Below are 24,726 nucleotides of genomic sequence, written 5' to 3' on the forward strand. Positions count from 1 at the left end.
AATAAGGAATTTCTTGATGTGGCAGTTCCACAGAAAAATCATCAGACAACAAGAAAAAGGAACAGAAGTGCCTACTTTTCCAAAGGAATCCAATCTCCAGAAATATGCAATTAATATAAAAGCTGCCAAACCCTGTATGTGACGGCACTGCTATACTCTAGAAAATGTTGGGTTAAAAACAACCCACTTTTTGTAAACCAACAAAAAGTTAATGCCTTCCTTCAGAGTTGATCTAGCACCTCATGCTGTCTCCTGTAGACTCTATGCAGTGTAGAACTACAAATTGCAGCATAATAATAATAATAATAATAATAATAATAATAATAATAATAATAATAATAATAATTATTATTATTATTATTATTATTATTATTATTATTATTATTATTATTATTAATAGCAGTCAGGGATGAATTAATAACACATTTAATTGTAAATAAAACTGAGCTTATATGCACCGTTTGTCTTCACAAGTGACTAGCTAGCTAGAGTGTATCTAGATGTGTGTTTTATATGTTTTATGTTTAAACACCATCATGACCTAACAGTGATTAACAGTAACTAATTGAAAAGATGCTATTCATGTAAATATTCTCATTTTAAATTGGGTGGTGTTTTGCTGTTTGCTACAGTAACAGAGGTACTGTAACAAAGCTAACAAAATTAAAGCCCTATATAGATTCATGTAACTGACTAGTGTACGTTTCTTTATTTATGAATATGAGAGAAGCAGACATTAATTACCTCAGATCAGTCAACCACATGAGATACATATTGCTGACTATATTTTTATAGAAAGCAGCAGGCAGCATGTCAAATCAGCATGTTATGTCTGCAAAACATGAACGGTTAAAATTTGACATGCCGTTGTGAGACTATTCATGTTGGATTGTTACCAAATTAACTCAATAATGGAACAAGTAATTTAACTAAACTACCCAATATGAGTAACTCAGCAGTTGTATTAAGTTTTTTTAAGCATTAACATATTTGAAACCTGTATTTGCATATTGAAAACTGCCTTTTATTTTTTACAATGCACTTTTTTTAAGTATAATGTGACAAAACCGTTGTAGTGACACTTTTCTTACATTAATACCCCAATAGGATTTAATCATGACATTTTATAAAATTTAGGGCGACTCTAAGAAGGATCAGACTCCAGTCATAAGCCATGTTTTTCCCTCTCGCACAATAGCTGACACTTTCCTGCATTTCTGTCATCTGGCTAATGACACCAGTGCATCCACTTAAGTATCAGACACATAAAGGGTCTCTTCTGCCTTATAACATCAGCCTTCTCCACCTGTCTTCCTCCTGAATACATCTTTAATTACCTTATTTCATCTATACTCTCACATAAAAGACTTAAATGAAGACTTCAAAGTGCTTTCATTTCTTTAACTTCCATAAACCTGAGCCATTTTCGTGGTCTACTGAATATTGTGCTGTTTAATGTTTAATGTTGTCCACAGTTAGATGTTTGTATCAGCATAAGCCTTAATATGATCTGTATCTTTAATAATGCTTTTATTGTTTGTTGTTTTATTTTGTTTCTGAGGTATAATGTGCACATATGTTCAGATGTGCACATGTGTATCTGTGCCTTTTCAATTTGTAGTTTCCTTAAATATATTTTATTTATTGCCACATGTTGGCGAACAAATGCTTTAGGACTGACACGTATGAGCCGATACTGAACATTCAGAGGTGAATCAACCTCTGCAGTACATTTTCTTTTAAACAGTTCAATGTGCTTGAGGCCAGTGGGAGTGAAGCACTTTATAGCTCATATAAGGGTTCATTTTCACTTTAATCCACTCTCAATGACACAGAGACTGAGCAAGATGCATCACTGTACTGACTAAAAGCATGAAAATTCCTTATTTCACAAAATAGATACACTCAAAAAACCTTTGTCAAATAACTGGATTTATCCAATTTATTACATATATCAACTCAAGCATACACGAAAAAATGTTTTTGAGGTTTTCATTCCACAAACTTTTATTTTTAATACAAATATCCAATTTTGTGCAAATTCCACTCTCATGCTTGGCTTTGGTATTGTTAATGAACATGAATGAACAATGGAATAAAAAAGAGTAAGAAAAACATCCAGGGAGGGTGTGTGAAACAAATAACACCACAAATAAAAACAAATAAAATAAAATCTCACCATTTACTTTAGTAGGATCGCCTATACACCTGTTCATTTACACATCTATCTAATAAGCCAATTATTTAGCAGCAGCACAATAAATAAATGAATGCAGATACAGGTCAAAAGCTTCAGTTAATGTTCCCAGACAGTGGAATGTGGAAAAAGGTATGATCGCTGTGACTTTAACTGTGTCATTGTTGTTGGTGCCAGATGAGCTGGTTGGGTATTTTATAAACTGTTATTCCCCTGGGATTTTTAAACAGAACAGTCTCGAGAGTCTAGGAAAACAAAAAAAAACATTTTGTAAGTAAGAGTTCTGTGTGTAGAAATGCTTTGTTGAGGAGATAGATTAGACAAGAATGACCAGCATGGTCTGAGCTGACTGGAAGTCTAAAGTAACTCTTTACAAATGTGGTGAGCAGAAAAGCATATCAGAATGCACAAAACACGGAGCCATGATGTGGATGAGCTACAACAGCAGAAGACCACACTGGGTTCCTCTCCTGTCAGGCAAGAACAAATATCTGAGGCTCATGAATCATTGGGACAGACTCACCAAACCTGGACAGCAGGTGTATAGATGTACCTATTAAAGTGGATGGTGAACATACACAGGAAAACATCTTTGAGTTTCCCCGCTGCTAAAAACCTAGTATAGAACAAGCAATGACTAAGATTTAATTATGTCTACATTTGCCAGTATGTTAACTGATTATAAAGCATGCAGGTTTCTGCAGTAAAACTGACTTGCGAGTCCATGTTAATGTGTCCCATGTATAAAAGAAAGGAAAAAGAGTGATCCTGTCATACTACATTTTGCATGTGCCCTTCTGAATATTAACTTTTTTTTTTTGTTGAGTCCTCAAGCACACAGGCCTGAAAGACGTCCTGGACAGACATACAGAAAAGGACAAAGAGACATGGGAAGGACAAATCTGAAAATGAATTGGTGTTGAAGGCATACAGAAACAGACAGACAGAACTTGTGTGTGTGTGTGTGTGTGTGGGGAGAGAGAGAGAGAGAGAGAGAGAGAGAGAGAGATGAAGCACAAGCACAGTACGACAAATGAAGAGAACTAGTATGTAATTCTGTCCTGGAAAACAAAGGTCTTCCTATACTCTCCATCTGATGGACTCATAATAGCAGCAACAGAAACAAGTGCACTATTCTAGCTTGCACTATTCTATCCTCCCTTCTCCTCTTTCACCCACTTTTTCTCTGATCCCTCTCTTCCACTTATTCTTTTCTAAGAGCTGGTATCTCTCTCTCTCTCTCTCTCTCTCTCTCTCTCTCTTTCTCTCTCTCGCCTCTCATTATGGGACTTCATCTAAAGTCGCCCTTACTCAAATCTCAAGATAGCTAGCACTGTGTTCTTTCTATTTCTTTAATAAACCATACACTCTCTATCTCTCCCTCCCCAAACCCCATACTTCCAACTCTCCCTCCTCTTTTAGCACTCTGAGCATTCCCTCATCTCTCTTTCATCTCGTGCTCTTCTGTCACTCCTCTCCTCTCTGTCTTATTTGCTGCATTCATGACATCATTCAGCGCATTCCCACGTCTCTCTTCTCCAATCCTCCCCCCTTTTTACTCCCCTCTATTTCCTTCTAGAATAGCTTGCATTAGCTATAGCTACTGCTATAAAATAAGTTGATTTGGATTTATTTTTAAGGAGGGGTCAATCAAGCTGATCATTGAACTGTAAAGATGATGTGGAAATGCTCTGCCTTGGATACACACATCGTAACCAGACACAAAAGATACACTGTCAGGGTTTCAGTTTCTCCGCTAGGCATGGAGAGAATTTTTTTCTCTCATGCGACAATCCTCTTTTCAGAGACTTTTCTTCACCCTGCTCTCTCTCAAAGCTTTACCACTGCTTCTTATTTACTTGATTATGGTGACAAAACAGACAAGAGAAAACAGCCTGGACCTTCTCGGCTCGACAGTGCTTGTGTCTGTATGTTTATGCTCTAATTTAACCAGAGCGCCTTACATGGACTCGTGCTTGATATAAATATTTAATCTCTATATCTGAGCATAGTGTAGAAACAAATCCTGTACATTAGCTGTAGCTGGCACAAAGACCATTTTTGGGGTTACTATTATAAGTGTGCCAGGTTTTTGCATAGATCATGCTGAGTAGATAAGGATCCAGTTGAAAAAAGGTTTAATTGCTGGCTTTTTAACTAAGTGTGTTTTTCCTCATGCAGTGAATGTCATACTTTGATTATGTTGCTGGTGTTAAGTTATGTGTGAAATTGGCATAAATAAATTCAGTTTATAACAAGGGCATTGGAAGCAGTGGTGCAGAGGGTATGCAGCTCGCCCGCTTTCGGGAATTTGTGAAACTGCTAATGCATCTGCAATTGCTAATATAGACAAACAGAAATAATATAATAAAGAATAGAGAGTTTCAGAGATAGTATTCCTCTTACACTACAGTGATTTGCCAATTCATAACAATTGTTTTTTAACTGTCTGTCAACCTTCATGACAGGGGGGTTTGTGTGTCAAGATCCTGAAACGCAATAGTTGCTACTATAGAGTAATAAATAATAGGAACTAACCTCTGTGTCTGAAAATGTACTGATTAAAAAGTGTCTACACTTCTGCCCATACATATTGAATAACAATGTATTCTTTTCATTCATCAACCAATATTTATTATTAGGTTTAAACTATGTGAACAAACTGATAATGTAGAACCTATTGAAATAAGTTCATTAATTTAAACCTATGGTTCAAGTTACAGTCACAACTACTCTCAGAGCTGTACTGTTATAGCAAATTAATGAACACCTTCTGATTCGAGAATTCAACGGCTCTGTGGTATTATATGACTGTAATCATCACCTGAGATCTCTTAATAGAATAATGAATCTTTCTGGTTTGAAGTCATAGTGAAGTCATACCAGTGAATGATATACTTCCGTGGCCCCATTGTAAAAACACCTTCCAGTGTCTCTGGTTTGTAATCAGTGTAAATACCACCTTTCAGATTAAGTGCATGCTCTGTCGACATCACTGTAGAGATGCCAGCAGACATGTTGATAAAAATTTTGCAAAATATATTTTAGCACTGAGGTAAGAGCAAACAGTGATCAGGTGAATCAAGAGCAGTGATCAATTGCTTATTAATCAATTGCCATGACTGAAATTGAACTGAGGAGATGAGACTATAGTGAAGACTCATGTGGATCAATCTTATTACTTGTTTTTCGTCAAAAGAATTATATAATCTCTGATAAAGAGACTGCCCAGGAATCGAACCTGGGCCGCAGCAATGAGAGCGTGGGATCCTGCTGCTGGACCACCAGGAGGCCTGGATAAAGAGACACTAATGGTGCTTTTTTAACTGGGGTGGGGGTGGCTTTGGGAGGGTATTCCATGCAAACTCTGGATAATATTAAATCAGTTTAAGATAATTCCACATACTACACCATTTAGTTAACAAGCCATTTTGACACCAAATTTAGTCTATAATGTAAATATGATGTAATATAATGTAAATGTATTGTAATAATTTTTATTTGCCCTTTTCAAAACATTGCAAATGAAATCAGGAAATAGTTATTTTACTTTTAGACATTCACTGCTGGCAACTTTCAGTGAAACTGGAATGGAACTAAATGCAATTTTCTCGCTTTTCCCTTTTAGAGCTAACCTTTAAAATGACTTAAAAGACTTTAAAATGCCATAACTTGTGATTATATAAACATCCAGTCCATGTATTATAGGGTTCATGTTTGCACCACTGAGCAATCTATATAATAGAGATGCAGCCTGGCTCTTGGACCATCTTCAAGAGGTTATATTACTTAAGCTGAGTGTTAATATATAATAGATTTCAAAGTATGTATGTTATGTATATCGTGTATTTTGTAAGACTTGGAGTATTTTGGATCCGAGTAGGCTGAAAGTATTTTGTAAAAGAATGAAGACCATGAACACAAAGCAAAAGCAAAACACTTTTCTACTGCAATGTGAGCCATTCTGTTTAAATTTCCAAACATACTGATAGAACCTGGTAAAGCATGAACACCTCAATTCAGACAGATAGACATGGACACATATTTTATATGGGTGCCTGACTTTAGCATCCAGTTAAAAAACCTGGAAATTCAAAAACTGACAGTAGCTTTTTGCACATGATTCAAATTCACAGAAGGAAATGAGGAAGCAGACAGTCTGACAGCACTTAAAACTTTCATTTGGCCCAAATGATTCTCCAGCTCTAGCAGGAACTGGATTTGAGTTTATGTTTCACATTTTCTTAACATCTCATTGCTTATTCTTTTTGAAAATTCTCAACTTATTTCAATTAATATTAGCAAGGAGAAGCAACGTTCTTAAAGCAGATATAGATAATAACAGACCATTGGGAATAAAATGAATCAAGACTGTCGAAGAAGCTCTAAGAATTGATTAGACACACATTTTGATAGGTTCTGTATCGATATTTTTGAGTATACTGCTTTAAATGGACAATGTATACTATTTTAATATCATTTCAAGGTTCATTTATAAACCCAAGCCAAGTTTCTGGTAAGATTAAAAAGTGCTCTAATGAATTTAATGCAGTCCATTAAATTCCAGTCTCATTAAGGTTTGATTAATGCTTGCTCAGCAATTATCTCTCCCTGTATATATCCATCTCCTCCCCCTATGTCTGATCCTCATATATTTACTCTCTCTTACCCCCTCTCTCTTGCTCTCTCTTATTCTCTGTTCAATTCATTTGAAATAGGATCTGTCAGCTTTTAACTGGTGTGTGTGTGTGAGTGTGTGTGTGTGTATGTGTGTGTGTGTGTGAGGGTGATGTGGGCAGCAGAGAAGATGCTGACAGCCCTGTAGCTGGTGCAGATGTAGCCAGGAGTTGACAGGCCTGCTGATTACCCTGTGCACACACACACACACACACACACACACCCACATACACAAACACTATAGACTACCTGATTGTTCTTTCAACAGCTTAACCCATTCTTTGCCTACACCACTCCTTTTCTATTCTTATTTCCCTTACTAATGGTCCTGTCATCCAATCTGCAGGTTTCTTTAATAGTGTAGCTACCGAACCTCATGTTCTGTTTTCACACACTGCTTTCCTAAACTGACTCTTTTCATGGGATACCTGTAGGTTATGCTGCTCTGTCAATAAAAGTCATTTGCTCATTTGTGCCATATAATATATTTCCCCTTTTTGTGCAAAACCTTCTGGTTAAACTCCAAAATGTCTTGTAAATTATGTAAAGTAACAAATGTACTTCGAGATATTGCTGATATTTGTTATGATGATGCCGATCCGTGTGTGGAGAGACATGAAGAGCTATTGATAGCCAAGTTCATTTCCAAATATTTTTGTACTTTGCTTGTTGTTAGCTGCTAATTCTGAGCTATGAGCATAGCTGTGTGACTCTGCAAACTACTGTTATGAACAGACATTGCTAATGTGTCTAGCTAGCCAGTCTCATCCTTATATCAGAGAATAAACTCTTGAATTAACTTAATCTTTGTCTGTATCAGCTGCTGTTTAGGGACACTGGACAGCATTATCCAGCATATCAAACAGCTGGCTAATCTCAGTAATATTTAACTTTGTTCACATGTTTAACTTGCATTCATGTGATGATATTCTCCTGAGAAGACACTATCTCTGAGTTTTGAGAATGGAGAATCAGAGCTCAAACAATCTCTGGAACTGCACTCCTCAATAGGCCCTCTCTCCACAAAGTGAAAGAAGCAAACGTACAGATTCAAAGCTTTTAACCAAAGTCAAACAGCTTTTTTGTATTATGGAGGTGGTTTCACATCCTATGGCATCTCACGTCTACTTTTCAGCTCTGCTGCATGGTTTATTGTAAGAAAAGAAACTACTTGTGCTAGGAAAACTTTTCTTGTGTCAGCTATAAAGGCAGCCCCAGCTGCATATACAACACCATTTTCCTGCAAACTATTAATGTTAAATGTGAGGTGTTAAATGAAAGCCGAAAGGATTATGGATAGAAAAATCAGCCTCAGGGGTTTCCTCCAGGTACTCCGGTTTCCTCTCCCAGTCTAATAACATGCGTTGTAGGCTGATTGGCATCGCTAAATTGTCCGTAGTGTGTGAATGGATGTGTGATTGTGCCCTGTGCTAGACTGGGGTCCTGTCCAGGGTGTACCCGCCCTTCTGACTCAAGTCTCTTGGGATAGACTCCAGGTTCCTCACAACCCAGTAGGATAAGTGGTGTAGATAATGGATGGATGGAAAGATATAACTTGCAATTACATTAAAAATACAGTATTACTAAATATGCAAGATGAACTGGAAGTGTCAGTAAATTGTATTACTAAATTAAAAATTTACATGCCAATGAAGAAAGCATTTACTTAGCTGAAGAGAGCAAAAAGGCACAATAGGGCAAATTGCTAGGCCACCTGAACTTGCTGGGAATACAGTATTATGCCATATGTTCTCTCACTAACATGTCCAATAAACAGGCAAGGGGAATAACTGTTCTTCACAGTCCAGCACATGGATTAGCATTACTGCATTTATGTATACTTTCTCCATATTGTTGTGTGGTCATTTACAGTCACCACACATCAGCCCTTATATAGGGTTAGGGTAAGAGAAGGAAACGGAACATGACTGATCTCTCTATAATGGTACAGCATCCTCATTAAAAGCAACATGTACGTGAGATACATATACATACACGTACATCCCAATGGGAGTAGTGCAAGTGCAAGTGCAATCTTTCATGTGAGTACCATTAGCAGCACTATATTACATAAAAGAAACAACTTGAGTCATATGCTATAACAATACCATAGACTATTCCATAGTTAAAAACTAATTAAATACTGTATAGTGAAGGACCACAGCACTGGTTAAAGAAGTATATCCCCTACTTCTGGCTTCTGATCAGGGTGGTGTATCATTGCTTGTGTTAGTCAATCTTGGTGCGGCTCTTAGGCTATATTCATAGTTATGTGTGCTCATATAACTGAGGCAGATGTCTGTTTTTTCCCTACATTGAGAGTTGGGCTGGATGGCATTTGCAAAAAACAACCACAGTTACTTGAGCTTAATTTATATTTTCTTGAAGACACTGGCTTGCTTTAATAGTAGTCCAGAACCACTGTCTTGAATGTTTTATGTAAAGCTTTAATGGGAATTTGATTTACAAATGAGGTCGCAAGAGAAACAATGCACTCTTTCATTTCATTTATTTTATTCTACAAATTATTATACAAAAAATATTGCTCTAACTACGAAGATGGATTTTGCTGTTTACTGTTACTGGAAATCACATTCAAATAAGCTACTTCTAAGTAACAACAAAGCTTGTCAGTCTGTTTAATGCTGGTTCATAAATCACTGAACATATTGTATTCCATTTGTATTTCTGATCCTGACATTTCCAATGTTTTGGCTCTGACATGTCATCTAAGGAATTAGCATTTAATCCTCAAGATACATAAAGTGCATAGACATGTATGTAAACATGCATGTTTTTTTGCATTTCCATGCCAAGTCATGTGTTAAATACAAAACCAATCAGCCACTCACAAATGACATGAATGGCATTGACTATCTGTTAAGGAGTAAGATATAATATAATAAAGCAGCAAAGTGAACAGTCTGTTCTTGAACTTTTTGAATTAGAAGCAGGGAAAATGGGCAAGCATAAGGATCTACCCATCAACTGGTGAAAGAGGCCTTGGGTGCCCAAGGCTTCACTGGTTAGTGAAGGCTAGCCAATCTGCTCTGATCCCACAGAAGAGCTACTGTACCACAAATTGCTGAAAATGTAAATGCTGGCTATAATAGAAAAGCATCAGAACATACAGTGCACAGCTAAGGCTGCATAGCTGCAGATCATTCAGAGTGCCTATGCTGACCCTCATCCACTATCAAAAGCACCTACAATTGGCATCAGAATGAGCATCAGAATTGGGCCATGAAGCAGTGGAAGAAGGTGGCCTGATCTGATGAACTACATTTTCTTGAACTACATCATGTGGACAGCCAGGTGTGTGTGCATCGCTTACCTGAGGAAGATGTGATACCATGATATTCTCTAGGAAGGCAGCGGAGAAGGCAGTGAGATGCTCTGGGCAATGTTCTGCTGGGAAACCTGCCATTCATGTGGATGTTACTCTGATATATACAGTACCACCTTCCTAAACATTGTTTCTGACCAAGTCCACCCCTTCATAGCAACAGTATTCTCTAATGGCAGTGGCCTCATTCGGCAGGATAATACAAAATGCCACAGTGCAAAATATTGTTCAGGAATGGTTTGAGGAACATGACAAAGAGTTCATGGTGTTGACTTGGCCTTCAAATTCCCCAGATCTCAATGCAATCAAGCATCTGTGGGATGTGCTGGACAAACAAGTCTGGTACACTGAGGCCCCACCTCACAACTTACAGGACTTGGCAACTAAAGGCTTGGTGCCAGATACCACAGCACACATTCAGAGCTCTTGTGGTGTCCACCTCAACAGGACAAAGCTGTTTTGGTGGCACAAGGGGGACCTACACAATATTATATAGACAGGTAGTTTTATATTATATTATATTTACATTAAATAACAATATATATAGGCAAGTAGTTTAAATTTTGTCTTAATTATTTAAGATCATATCACATTTGGAAGCTGTTTTTGGCTTAATGACAAGTGCTTTTGTTTAAACTATGTGTTGGTAATTTTATAATTTTGACCGGCTGCCTGGAAAATCAAATGAAGTACCTGTACATCCCAACTTTCCCCATAAATATTGCTGTGTCTTTAGATCTTTTCTTTGAATACAGCCTTTTGTTACCACATATAACAATATAATGCTACATGTTTTTGTACTTCTTTTGTAGTGAGAATTACGTTAAATAGAAAGGAGTAGTGCTGCAAAGCATTGCTAAAAATATAATAGACAGCTTCACTCTCTAAACAATGCTTCCTGCATCTTTATTCCTCACCTCACTTAACAGAGTTGTCACAATGGTACCAAAACCTGATACTAAAGACTGATATGCTGCTATAGAGACCTTACCCTTTACTGAGGCGACTAAGTCCCTACACTAGGCCGACCATCAAGCTTTGAAAGATTGGGGAAAAGGTAGGACAAGGTAGCAAAAGAACTTGTGGCAACCCTCTGGAATTGCAGTTTAAGGCACTCCACCAGTGCTCTACTTCACCCTCACAGAGATGTCTCTACAGGAACAACCAGAAGGTGAAGTTATGCTCTTAAAGAACAAGGTTGCTATATGGAGCCAGTAAGCAGTCTGGCTGCTGACGCTACAGTCAGGGGCAGCAGCCTCAAAATATCCATCTTACAGACCATCAGCTAGACCTCTGTGTAGTATCACCAATACGTCCTGGTCCCTGATTCTCAGTGAGATTAGTCTTCACATACAAACTCTGGGACCCTGGAGCAAAGAAGCATGATGCCAGAGAAGATGTCAACCTGATAGTGCTGGAGCTAGGACCAGTGCCCTGCTGTGGTGAACTCTTCAATGTGATACTGGCAATCAGTGCCGTTCTGAACATTTCAGCATGGTGTATGCAGTGGCTCTCTTCTGATTAATCTCCTGAGCCAGAATCCTGAAAGAGATTTTGACTGGGCAAGGTACCATATTCATTTTACAAAACTATGGAACCTATATGAATAAGCAGGGATTAAAGTGGTGATGACTAAAGTACATTCCATTCATTCTATCAATGAATGGAATGTACTTTGTTATATATATATAATATACAAATGTACCCAATTGTATAAAACGACCAACCATCTGCAAGAACACTGGGAAAACAGGTTCCCTTTTTTACTGGCCACATGAAGCTTTAATAATACTCAACAGGTGGCATGGGCCTTTTGTATTTACATGGTGAATCAGGGATGTTGACTGTTATGTATGAGATAAGGCAAACAGATAACATCTATGCACTGTAAATATTCCACATCAACATCTTTCATCCCTGGAGAGAGGTATTCCATCTTGCTCTGGTGATGTTGGTTCCTGAGAGACATAACTTGGGTCTGGAGGTGAGTTTAAAAAGTTTCGCTCAATCCACCAACTCTTGCCATCCCTCAGAGAGACTGCCAAGGTTCAAGGGTTACTGCATTCACCTGATCACAATATCCACATGAAACACCACACAGTGTCTTCCCCTGGTATGGTTGTGTGCAGCCATCCCTATCAATTACCCCAACAGAAAAAAAAAACAGTTGGCTGCTGGAGGGGTCAGAGCACACTGTCCTATGCGTAAGTAGGAAAAACTCCATAGAGAAGTCCCTGGTAATCAAGTGGGCCGAAAAGAAGGGGGGGTACAAAAAACCAGGTAATGAGTCATGGTGTTCACCTATGTGTGGTTAATGACAGCCTATTTATGTGTCTTTCTTTTGTCAGTAGGCTTCCATGTGCCAAAGAGAGACACAGGCCTGTGGAGCTAAGCAAGGCTTTGAACTTGTACTTGAACTTGAATTTGTAATGAATCATGCAGTAGGACACTGCATGTGCTTTTCTTTTGTTGAATAGTGAGTAGTGCTGAAAAGTATCATTAAAAAAACAGTTCTACCCTCTAAAGCCCTGGCTCCTTTAGCCTCACTCTTGACCCCACCTACCAGGCTAGGCAAAATGGTCTATTGTACAATACTACAGTAAATTGTAGATTATATCACAGTAAATAGTATTCTAGTGGACTATACCACATGTTGTACCCTGTGGGGATGGGTGAATGAATGGGTAATGTAGAGAATCTAACAATCATTTGAATGATTTAATGAAGCATTTTCCCTACAGTATTGCTTTTTAGCAAACAGAACTATGTGTAAAGTTCTTTTATATTGCATGACAGAGTCAAAATTATTACCAGTATTATGCACATTGCTTTTGCTGGAAACTATACAAGGGCACTTTTGAATGCATGTTCATGCTGGATATTCAGGCTATAATCTAGATAGGCTTGAATGGGTGAAAGCAATATTGCAAATTAGATCAACACATCCATTTAGCAGCAATTACCGCAAACAGCCAAAGTGATATTTAAAGAAACAGTTGGTTATTTTGGATCCCCCTATTGGCTGAAAGGCAAATTGCAATTGTAATTAACAAGCTTTCCACTTCCTTCCACGCAAGCATAATCCCTCTGTTTAACTGGAGGCAGGGCTGATTAAAGGGCTGAAAAATATAAACCAAAGCCTCAAATTTTGAAACTAACAAAATAGATGTTAATTTAGCAAATTACAGTTGTTGTTTTTTTCAGCTGGATACATCTGCCATTCTCATTCTTTTTGCTGTATGTTTTCTATTACTTCTGCTAAATTATAACCATTGTTGGTCTCCCATATCTCACATTGACTGTCATCATTCGTTTTCTCTTGCAAAAGGCAACTGATTTGATATTTCCATGAAGCGCACTGAATAGTTATTGTTATTTAGTATGTCCACCCATCCTGTACTACATCTTGAACAGAATGTAATTAACACTCCACACTGCATACTAAGTGCTGTGCTGTTTCATCTACCAACTGACAGTCCTAATCACACATTTCTATTTTTCATCTGCTGTATGGAGATATAATTACTAATAGAATATTCTTAGCTAAAATGAAGACAGAAGAAGGGACATAGCCTACATCTTCCAAGAAGTCCTGCTGTTTAAGCTGTGGTTAGAGATCCCTCAGCAACCCTGGGAGACATGAAAATGGCAGTGAGATGAGCTGACACTGCTGTAGCATCTGTGTGGTGGGTGAAATATAGATGTGCAAGATGGAGTGATGATGTGCTAGACAGGGTGACAGGTTTAACATCGACAGCCCCAACAGACAGCACACACCCCATAATACAAGACCAAATGAGAGAAAGAGAGGAAGGCAGTTAGAGAAAGCGAGTCTATGAGTGAAGGAGAAAGAGTGAGAGGGAGGGAGGGAGGGAGGGGTATTTGTGGTTGACAGTGGCTTGTATAAACAGTTTTTCTCTGGATAATCAGCTGGGCTCAGGTGGACATACTATCTCTGTGATTCATTCTCTCTCAGATTGATGCAAACATATACACATCTCAATGTACCGGCTTACCACTGAGTCTCTGAAATGTAATTCTCAATACCAGATCTTGACAGACAGATCTATCATCTTTTATTTTCAGAAATGTCTTCCTCTATTTATATAGATGGGCATGAAGAGAATGTGAGACCATTACTAACTAATAATAAGATTTTAAATGTGTCAGTTTAATACCCACTGTCCAGTCCTCCCAAGGACCAAACTAGCCATTCGTGTATTGAAAGAAAGAAAAAAAACACATCCGCCACAGTGTTGATGTCTTCAGGTAAAAAGTAGACAAATTGGTGCCAAAAAAAAAGGAAAAAAGCAAGACTGAAAAGGGCAAAGAGAGAAAAAGAGTCTCTTTGTAAACACAAGAACAGGGCAAAGAATTTCAACACTAAGGCCTTCTCAGTAACAGTATCACAGTTCATCATAATCCTTCTTAAAGACAAAGGCCAAAAAGAAGAAAAAGATTTATAAGACATAAACAAACAGGTGCTAAAGGCTGTGCATGTGTGTGTGTGTGTGTGTGTGTGTGTCTAAGTGCACATTTGGAGGCTGATACACTATTGATGTTTTTCATCTAGCCACTCTATGAGTGATTTTCTGATACTTGCAGAGTGGTATTTACTTCAAGCACAGCTAAACCACTCCAGAGCCTCCTCCACTGACACTGTGAGTGCAGAACAGAGTCCAGCTGATTTGTCCTCATTAGTGTCGGCCTTATATTTCAGTGATTATAATCTCTCTGAGCTGCACCCAACGCTTCTATACACCAGCAACAGTTGCTCGACTGTAAAATCATGGCTTTAACAACTCTGTTCGAGTATTATGCTTCAAAGCCTTTCTCTCCTATTCTGTTAATAGTGATACAGCCGGACTTTCTCAGCAGCTCAGGCTCATTTTATAATGTTAGAAAACGAAATATTCTCAACACCAGGACCAGGACCAGCGGAGTCTCTGACTACTCAGCACAGTCGTCAAGCCTCCATTCAGGTTTCACACAGCCACACACACACACGTACGTGTATGTCTTGTGAGCGGGTGTGTGTGTATGTGTGTGTGTACGCGTGTATGTATGGTTAACAAATGCTTCTACACATGACTAATATGGAAAACTGTCTTTTATTCCCCCCCAAAAAAAGACTTAAAAAATACAAGAAAAAAGGAAAAACATGCAACAAAAATACCTTCGTCTCGTGGCCGGTTCATTGTAGATTCATCGTGTTTTTTTGTGAGTGGACCTAGGGTTAAGACAAAAAGGAGGGGGGGAAAAGAGAAAAGAGAAAATTCAAAAAATATTACTGTGGTAAGAAAAAAACTAAGAGAAAAACATCAAAAAAAGAAAAGAAGCAAGAGCAAAAAAGACAATTCATCAAGAGGTCATTGATATTATCTTTTTTTGCGAAAGATGAAAAAACAAAAGAAAACAAAAAAAGGCATCATAAACACACAATAAGTGCAAGAAAGACAAACTGTTGGCAAGATCAAAGAATTGTGCTAATAGATCTGTGAATATTCTCTCTGGCTTATGGAAAGTGGGTTTGTCATTGTTGTGCACTGCTTGTTATTGCCCTCTTTACACTATCTTTAGTGTCTGTGTTTCCAACAGCTTGTTTGGCTTCCGGGGATGAAGAAAAATCGATAAGGAAGAATAAGGAATTAACCTCAGTGGCTTGAAAAACAAGACCCCCCCCCCCCCTCTGCTTCCCCCTCCTCCTTTCCCCAGGTCCCGCCAGCCCCCGCTTCACACAGGCTCTCACCCACATCCTCGGAAAAAAAACCCAAAACACCTCGCGTTGAGTAGGGAGCCTGTGCATAGCGGGGGCCACCACGGGGCGCACACACACTCACTGAGAATACAGTGTGGATAAGGAATGATGTGTTTTTATTTTTTTTTTCCCCCTTGTTTAAGCACAAGCAGATGTTTGCCATAATTTCTGTTAATGGTAAAATAAAAAAAAATAAGGTTGTGTAATGCTTTTAGCATTAGGCAAAGCAAACAAGATGTGAAGAAGACAAAGCAAACCCTGCAGGAATAAGCATCAAGTTAAATGATGAACATTAATCAAAATATTAATAAACATGCAAGAGAATGTTCTACACTTTGTTTACTGCACAGTGATGTACCCGAAAGGAAAAAACAGCTCTGTTGTATTTTAGAGCAAGTTTTTTTCTAAAGCTGAAAATACACTTTCTTTCACATAACAGAAAGTTGTTAGAAATGTTGGTCTAATCTTTAGTATATATCTGTTATATACCTGCCATGCTCTGTGAGTACTGAGTGTGTCTGTATGGGTAAATCACTTTTATTTTATTATTTGCTCTCCAGATATTGGCTATTTCAGATAAAAATGATCTTCTGCGATCAGTGTCAACTGAGAGAAAGAGAGAGAGAGAGAGAGAGAGAGAGAGAGAGAGAGAGAGAGAAACTGTGTGGACGTTGATGGTGAGTAAGATCAACAGTCATTGTAAGAGAAGGGAAAAGGTGAAGGATATAAAAACCCTCCCAAAAAACACACACACAAAAAGAAACTTTAAAGCAATAACCATTTATTTAGTAAGGTGAACTGAGGAGCTCCTATTTTCTTCTCTTTCTTTATTTCTCTCAATTTCTCTCTGTTCTCTAAATGGATTGCATGCCTCAGGCAAGTCCTGTTACCTTAAAAAAATCAATTCAAAGCCAAAGTTGTGTGCATAGTTATGCATGATTTGGCCCGTTTAATGAGTAATGCACCAATGCTGAAACTCCTCAACCAAATCACCCTCCTCCCACTGGACCTGCTTTCTCTACAAATTTTTGCCCTGCCTATCTCCTCTCCTCCTCTCGTTTTCTGACTGCGCTGTCATTTGCTTTTCCTTTCTCCCTTTAACACTTGATGCATTGTTCCTCAGCTGCTTTCTCTATTATTTCTCTTTATTCTGTACTGCTAGGCACAGACTTGGATTTTTCCCAAGAACTTCAAGGATGAAGTTAATAGAGCTTGCTGATCATGTGTACTGGAAGGTGCAATGCACACATTACACCACATTTATTCCATGGCCTGTGGGTGAAGTTTGTCTTCAAGACACTACTCTATAATTTGTGCAGTGGTCACATGTTTTCCTGAAGCACAAAGCTGTACAGAACAAAACAGTCCTGTGATTTATCAATGTCAATAAATTGTGTTTTCTAATGTTTTTGGTTCCAACAGCATCATGCCGAATGGAATCAGAATTTTCCAAAGAATCTTTATAGATTGACACTAAACTGGATTGTAGATCCATGCCGAAATTAATCTGCCTTTACAAATCCATGCTAAACTGGATGTGTGTTTATAGATCAATGCTGAACAAGATCAGCCTTTACAGATCTATGCTGAACTGGATCTGACTTTACTTATCCATGCTGAAATGGAGCCAGCTTTATACAACCAGACTGAACTAGACAAGGCTTAACACTACTGTACTAAAGTGGATCAGTCTTTAAAGAACCACACTGATCTACTTACATCTACTCTGAACTGGATCAGGTTTTATAGAGCCCTTTATAAAACAATGCTGGTTTTGGACATGAAATCAACCACAGTCATTTCCTTGTTCAAGGTCACCACCTGATTATACCGGATCCCAATCACACTGCTATAAATAACAGACGTCTCGCACCAAGATTATTCTTAAGACAAAACTAAGCTTCGTGCTTGCTTTAGTGCTTGAATTCTGGTTTTGATTTGCTCTTGGCTTTGCCTATCTTGTCCTGCTTGTTAATCATCTGATACATATCTACTTTTGATTTCTTGTGATTAAAATGTTTACCTGTTGTTATTAAGTTATATAAATTCACTTGTACTTGCATTCATGTCTGCTGCTGTACATTGAACTGGATTCAGCTTAAACTACTGGCTGTGCTGAACTGGATCATGTTTCGTAAACACACACACACACACACTACACACTACACACAGCCCCACACACACCCACACACACACTTGCAGTGCTTATGTAATAAATTTGTTCAGCTCGACTTCTTGTCCTGGCGTGACTCTGCACCAATCAGCATGGGTTTCTTACACCAGCCAGCTCAAACGCTGATGCATATGTATAGGAAATATGCCCTTTTTATATTTCACTTACAATTATCACACAATTTTAATGCAAAGGTCATTCATTGCAAAGAGGAGGAAAAGCTGAGTAGAAGAAATGAGGATGCAATTTTTCACAGTTCCATAGAAGTGTCCAGTAATCACAATTAAGAAAATACACTGAAATAATGGAGCAATGGAGTTTAGATTTATTCCTTTTACAAAAAAACTGAAGAATAATCTCATAGAATCATTGACTAAAAACAGACATGTTGGAGATTTTCCTGTTAAAACAAAAGATTTTGGCTGCAGTGCTGCTCACCATTTGAGCCTGCTGTCTGTTGTTAAGAAGTACGGTTGCCATGTCACAGAAATTGCTGCAAATGTATCTGGCTTGATGTTTGTCTTCAAAGCTTTTGGGGGAAAAAAAATCCATTCAAACATGATAGACTAATCGTCCTGCAGCACACAGCAGAAGCAAAATAAGTATGATAGTAATCTTACAGCTATATTGCACCTGTCGCACTGTAGAGACACAGAGCCATTGATTTTACCTTAATTTGGTTTTGTAAGTAATAAAGCCTGGGCAATACTTTTAAACTGAATCATTTTCTGTTCACAGAACAGCTTCCATTCAAGATAAGTCATCTCTTCCCCAGATATCATTCCCATGTGCATTTAGAAAAAGAAAAATTTGGTTTTAAATCTGGTATATAGAGATTAGAGAGAGATTACCTATACACCACTAGACAGTACATTAGTCTTAGGTATCATAAATTATTTATTCTGATATTGATGTGTGTATGTTCATGTGTGGAAACTCTTAAAAATGTATTTCAATAAAGATATTGCCAAGCAGTTATAGGTGATGTGGCACAAAGTGCAAATCGCATTCATACAACAGCACAGCTTTATTTTGGTATATATATATCCCATTCAATATACATTCTCCCACCAACCTCTCAATTGCTCTATCTGATCACTCTCTCTCTCTCTCACACACACTCTGACACACACAGCCTGTCATTTTACAGTAAAAACACAGACAAAAGGAAATCGTAACCAAGACTTAGTATGCTTACAGCAAAGGCTCATTCCATAAATGTTAAATAAAAATATTGTAACAAAACTTCACCATGTCATGACTTTCTTAAACAATAACCCATTCTGAATTATGTTTATTAGTAGTCTTAGATTATTGGGGGCCTCTGCTGTACAAGTCCCTGTGTTTGGACTATTACTATAGAAACAATAACACATTAGAACTAGTGCTAGGTATTAACCTTTCATACATGACAGATGGAACTATCTGTGCTGTTATATGAAAATAATGCACGTGTTCAGATGTGACCAATCAGATTAGAGATTTCAAACATGCTATGATATAAATAGGTACAGATTCACATGGTTTTCCAGGCCCTTTCATACAATCAGCATTTCCTATGAATATGTGGATGTCTCCTGATCCCTGTAGCCAATGGCCTTAGAGCGCTATGAAAGGTAACAGGAGATAAAGGATCATCCTGCCACACAGTGTTCCAATGTAACTCAAAAAGACTCGAGCTGCCTCTATTAATCAATGCAACCTCCTATTTTTACTGAACCATTCACCATTTTAAGCATACGGAAAGAAAGTCTTTTAGTGAGAGCTTTGTACAATTTGTAGCCAAGTCCATCAGGACCTGCGGCATTGCCAGATGGAAAAGGCTGAATAGCATCTTATTCTGAATCAAGGTCATTTTTCATTTAAGTCTCACTCAATTTATACTGCCAAAAAATGGCTGTATTCCATGTGGGTAATTGGTTTTCTATAGTATGAGTATAATTCAGAGGAATATTCTCTGAAGCGATCATTAATCTCTTTTTTATTCATGATCAGATTGTCTGATTCAGATTTTTATCTTGTGAATGGTTTGGTTAGTTTCTTTCCCTGCTTGATCTACTAATAACCTCTCATGTCTCCTTTAGGAAAGATGTTGGCTGATATGCCTTTGCAATTTATCCTTAAAGGAAACTGTTAACACATAGTGGTTTTTGGTGTGTGGGTGTGTGTGTGTAGACCTGATCACACATTTATTTGGATGAATTTCTCTCTCGTTCTCTCTCTCTCTCTTTCTCTCTTATTCACACACACAAACATTCACACGTGCCTCAACAGACGTCGTTCAAAATATTCCCAGTGATTTGGATGCACGTTTTGTAATCAGAAGGCCACATGGGACTAACAGGTGTATGACAGCAATCTGCTCCTTCCTCCACAATCCTGCAGAGGAAGAAAATGAGCTGATCTTGTTTATGACTCTGCCAGAACACCAGCTCTGCACCAATGTTAGAAATCATATCCAATTCCTCTGGGTATTGAGCAGTGTTGGGCACAACAGAGTAGGTCTTTAGACGTCATGTGAAGACAGCCAGTGATTCAGCTGTTTAGACATCTAGGAGAAGTTTAATCCACGTCCCAGTTGCCAGAACAGAAAAGAGTCGTAGTACACTGAGAGATCAACTATGGGACCAGTTGAAGAGAGCTGGAGGATCGAAGGGAGGTGGTACAGTGTGGGGTGTGATAAGTGCTTTAAGGTAAGTGGTGCTGGTACATTTTTGGCTTTGTAGGCAAGCATCAGTGTTTTAGCTGATGTGGGTAGCTACCAGAAGCCAATAGACGGAGTGTAGCTATGGGGTAGTGTGTGAGAACTTCATAAGGTTGAAAACAAGTCGCACATCTGCATTCTGAATCACTTGCAGAGGTCGAATGGTGGTCAGAGGCAGACCTGACAGGAGTGAGTCGGAGTAGTCCAGTCTTGAAATGACAAGGGACTAAACAAGCACCTGAGTGAATACCACCACTGCCTCTACTGTGGTCTGGCATCCACCCAAAATGTATGAGCACATCACACTGTGATTTAATTGTCCAGATCATGCAGTGATTTTACTTAGCATATACCTCTGAAAGTAATTCATACAAACTGAGACTGGTAAATACATTCTGGACATATCGTTTCTCACAATGTTCAATTTTATGCAAAGCTGTGCAAGATTACTCCTATACACATATACGATGTAGAGAATTCTACCCACATGATTTTGGTTCAAGTTCTGCTCAATATGGCAAACTCTACACTAACAGATCAAAACTACAGTTCATGAACTAAAATTAGTCTTGGTTCCTCCTCTGCCTGTAGTTCCTATGTTGCCTCCTCAAGCTGAGTATAAGATGCAGGGTTTCTGGTTAGGAAAGAAAGAGAGCGATAAAATAAGAGGAAGAGCAGATACAGTGCAGGATTTGAAGGAGAATGCTTGGTGGAGATAGAGGAAAACAGGAGAGGAAGAGGATATGATTGCTAGGCACGGTGACTGTTATGTACAGAGTGCCTATGTAGGTTTCTTTTGTGTGTGTGTGTGTGTGAGCCAGAATGTTTGGGAGAGATAGTGTGAGCGTGTGGAAAAGAGGAGTGTTTAAACAGAGGGGAGAGGGACAGCAGCCAGATAGGATGACATTTACGGAGTGGTGGCAATGGAGAAGGCATGAAGGTTAAAGCAATTTCCCAGCAACACCAGTGGTGACAATTACTGGCGGGCCTCATGAGCACTATGACACATAGCCCCGTGTCTGTCTGCTTCATTGAATCTTTCACAAAGCCTCAGCAAGGTCAGAGGTGTGAAGCAAAACATTTATTTAAAAGGCACACGGCAGACGACGCAGACCTGACTACCTATTAGAACCTATACTGAGGCCACTGTTGCAAGGTTGTGTATGTCTTTATAAACGCTTAACAGGCTGAGATGTTATTGCCTCTTTTACGCCACTCCTGTGTATGCAAGCATGTATGACAGATGCGGGTTAATCACACTGATTTAGCGTAATCTTGCTCATTTTGAGAGACAAACTTTCTCTTCCTTGCCTCAGTGACATTGACTTAATTTCGTTAAAACATTCAAAATGTGCCTATTAAAATAATGCATGCTGTTTCTCAGCCATCTTCCAATGGTCACCTTTTACACCTTCTGTCATTGTACAGGTATTGTAGCAGATTTAGGAACCTTGAATGTGATTTAGCCTTAACCTCCTAGAACTGCATTTATATCACAGGCGATTGCTTTAAGTTTAAGGCTCCCTGAAAGACAGCATTAAAATGTAATATTTTATCAAATTAGATGTCCCCCTGGAAAATCTCACTGTTTGTTCATTTAATGCAAATTAACACCTGAGTGAAAATCTGTCACGGCACTGATAGACAGCTCATTACACTGTGCTTCATTGGGACTCAAGGAGGATTCATGTGGAAGATTCAAATATAATATGATTTAATGGGAAGAAAAATTAATGGTCATTGGACAACAGGATTTTAACATATCATCCCGCCGTCTGGGTTTCATGTAGGAAAAAACAGCGCACTCTTCACATTCTCTTTATGATGATTGGGAGATGTCTCAAAAGGGTGGAACCTTATAAAGCCAATCACTGAAATAGTAATGAACATAAAAGACATCTCAAACATATCAATGCTAGTCTGAATCGCTTGATGCTGCACTAGAGGTTTGTGGAGCATCCTGGTAGAAACAGTTTTAAACACTAGAATGTCTTTCTTAATAATTTGTACATCTAAGTAAACTAAGTATAAAAATTTGCTTGATTATTTGCACAAATTTGTGAATTTTTTTTTATATCTGTCTAACTAGCTGTCTTTTACTTCTTCAGCTAGCAGCTTTTTGGCACAAAATGGCAAACAACGATAGGGCAGTGGTAGCTCAGTGGTTGGACTACTGATCGAAAGTTTAGGAGTTCAATCAAATCCCAGGGCCACCAAGCTGCCTTAAGGCCCTTGAGCAAGACCCTTAACCCTCAACTGCTCAGGTGTATAAATGAGATAGTCGCTCTGGATAAGTACATCTGCCAAATGCTGTAACTGTAGATGCTGCTAATGTTGACCTGCTTGAATGTATAAAGAGTCATGGAATAAAAAAAAATAAAAAATACACTTAAAATCTATGAAAGTTATATTAAATACAAATATATGACACTATGCATGAAGTATTTCATCCCTTTAAATTTCATTCAAATGTTTTTTTTTTCTGCATCAGAGGAGACAATATCTTACCACAAAGACTGAATTTGTAATAGATTAAATTATAAATTAAATTCACTTAATCTGTAAGCATAGCAGATAATGCTCAGTCAGCTTATCCTTCAAACAGGGGGCATGTTTTCTTTACAGAAAAGCGAAACAAATTAAACAAAATATTAATATTATTTCATTAATTTGACTGAAATAAAAAAAATGTACTAATATAACCTAAATCCAAAACACATTATGATTTCATGGATACGTTTATTTGTATGCACAATTAACTGACGAATTTGCTCTCTAATTTTTGGGGCTTAAAGGCAAGTTCTTAAAGCCCTTTTTCATCTTAAAGGCAGTGCTCTAGACTCTTCTCTGAATGAAAACTCTGTAGCCCAGTGCTGCAAAAGTAAAAATCTGCCAACCTCAGACAAACAAATAAGATGCAGATGATTTTAATAATAAAATGAATTGGGTGCCCAGGTAATCAAATTAAGCTGCTACGTAACCTGTCTCTGAAAATATTGACATAACTTCTTGGCTTAAGTTGGCAACTCTGAATACAGCGATGTAAGAATAAATGCCATGATGATTCATACTCAAAGAAAGGGAGAAAAACTAGTACCTTTTATTCTCCTATTCAACAAATGACATATCACTTTATCTCCTTCGGTTTCATTTATCTTTTTTTGGCTTCTTTTCTCTCCAACCTTACTTCACTCTTGGCTCCTGCTCCCTGGCTGAGTTTTTGCAAAGCATAGATATAACTACAAGCCGTGTGTGTGTGTGTTTGTGTGTGTGAGTGTGTGTGTGAGAGAGAGAGAGAGGTTGGGCAAGTCTTATTTGCATTCAGAGCCACTTGCCAACTCAGCTACAGCAGGAACTGAAGAGACACCCTTTGAGCAGCAGAAAGAGAAAAAAAAGAAGAAAAGCATGCAGTGGGAGCGAGAGGGACAAGTGAACGAAGACATACAGCATGAGATGGCAATAATGCTTGTGTATATATATATATATATATATATATATATATATATATATATATATATATATATATATAAGCTAGTGAAGAAAAATAAATTCATAGCGATGGAGATGGCAAAAGTGAGACAGAGAGAATATAGAGAAGCAGTTTGGGAAACCATTACAAAGCAAGAACTGGAATAACCTGAGCGCCTTACAGCATCCACAAGAGTCTGGGTTTTCTCTCGTTTCTATTTCTATGCAACTTCCATCTCACAAACAACTGCCAAAATATTATAGCCTAGTAGCTCGACCTGTAAAAACGAGACATTGGTAGAAATTTGCGCACCAATAGAGACTTTCAAATACTATTTTATCCTTTTTGAGAAAACTACAAATGCAACTCATGTAATGGCTCTAAAACGGCACTTTTCACAAA

At 38.1% G+C, this 24,726-nt stretch overlaps 1 protein-coding gene across 3 annotated transcripts in view; it reads right to left on the reverse strand.

Moving 5' to 3' along the window:
• Window positions 1-24,726, reverse strand: part of LOC131356666 (neuroligin-2-like) — a 157,985-nt gene that overhangs the window by 52,765 nt on the left and 80,494 nt on the right. For 2 of the 3 annotated variants that reach the window (XM_058395817.1, XM_058395819.1), the window contains one exon: window positions 15,397-15,450. The exons of the other annotated variant lie outside the window; for it this stretch is intronic. In XM_058395817.1, the coding sequence (XP_058251800.1) occupies window positions 15,397-15,450 (54 nt within the window). The remainder of the gene's footprint in view (window positions 1-15,396; window positions 15,451-24,726) is intronic. 3 annotated transcript variants of the gene reach the window in all.

The sequence above is a fragment of the Hemibagrus wyckioides genome, linkage group LG07, assembly GCF_019097595.1.
Source record: "Hemibagrus wyckioides isolate EC202008001 linkage group LG07, SWU_Hwy_1.0, whole genome shotgun sequence".
In the NCBI taxonomy this organism is placed as follows: Eukaryota; Metazoa; Chordata; class Actinopteri; order Siluriformes; family Bagridae; genus Hemibagrus; species Hemibagrus wyckioides.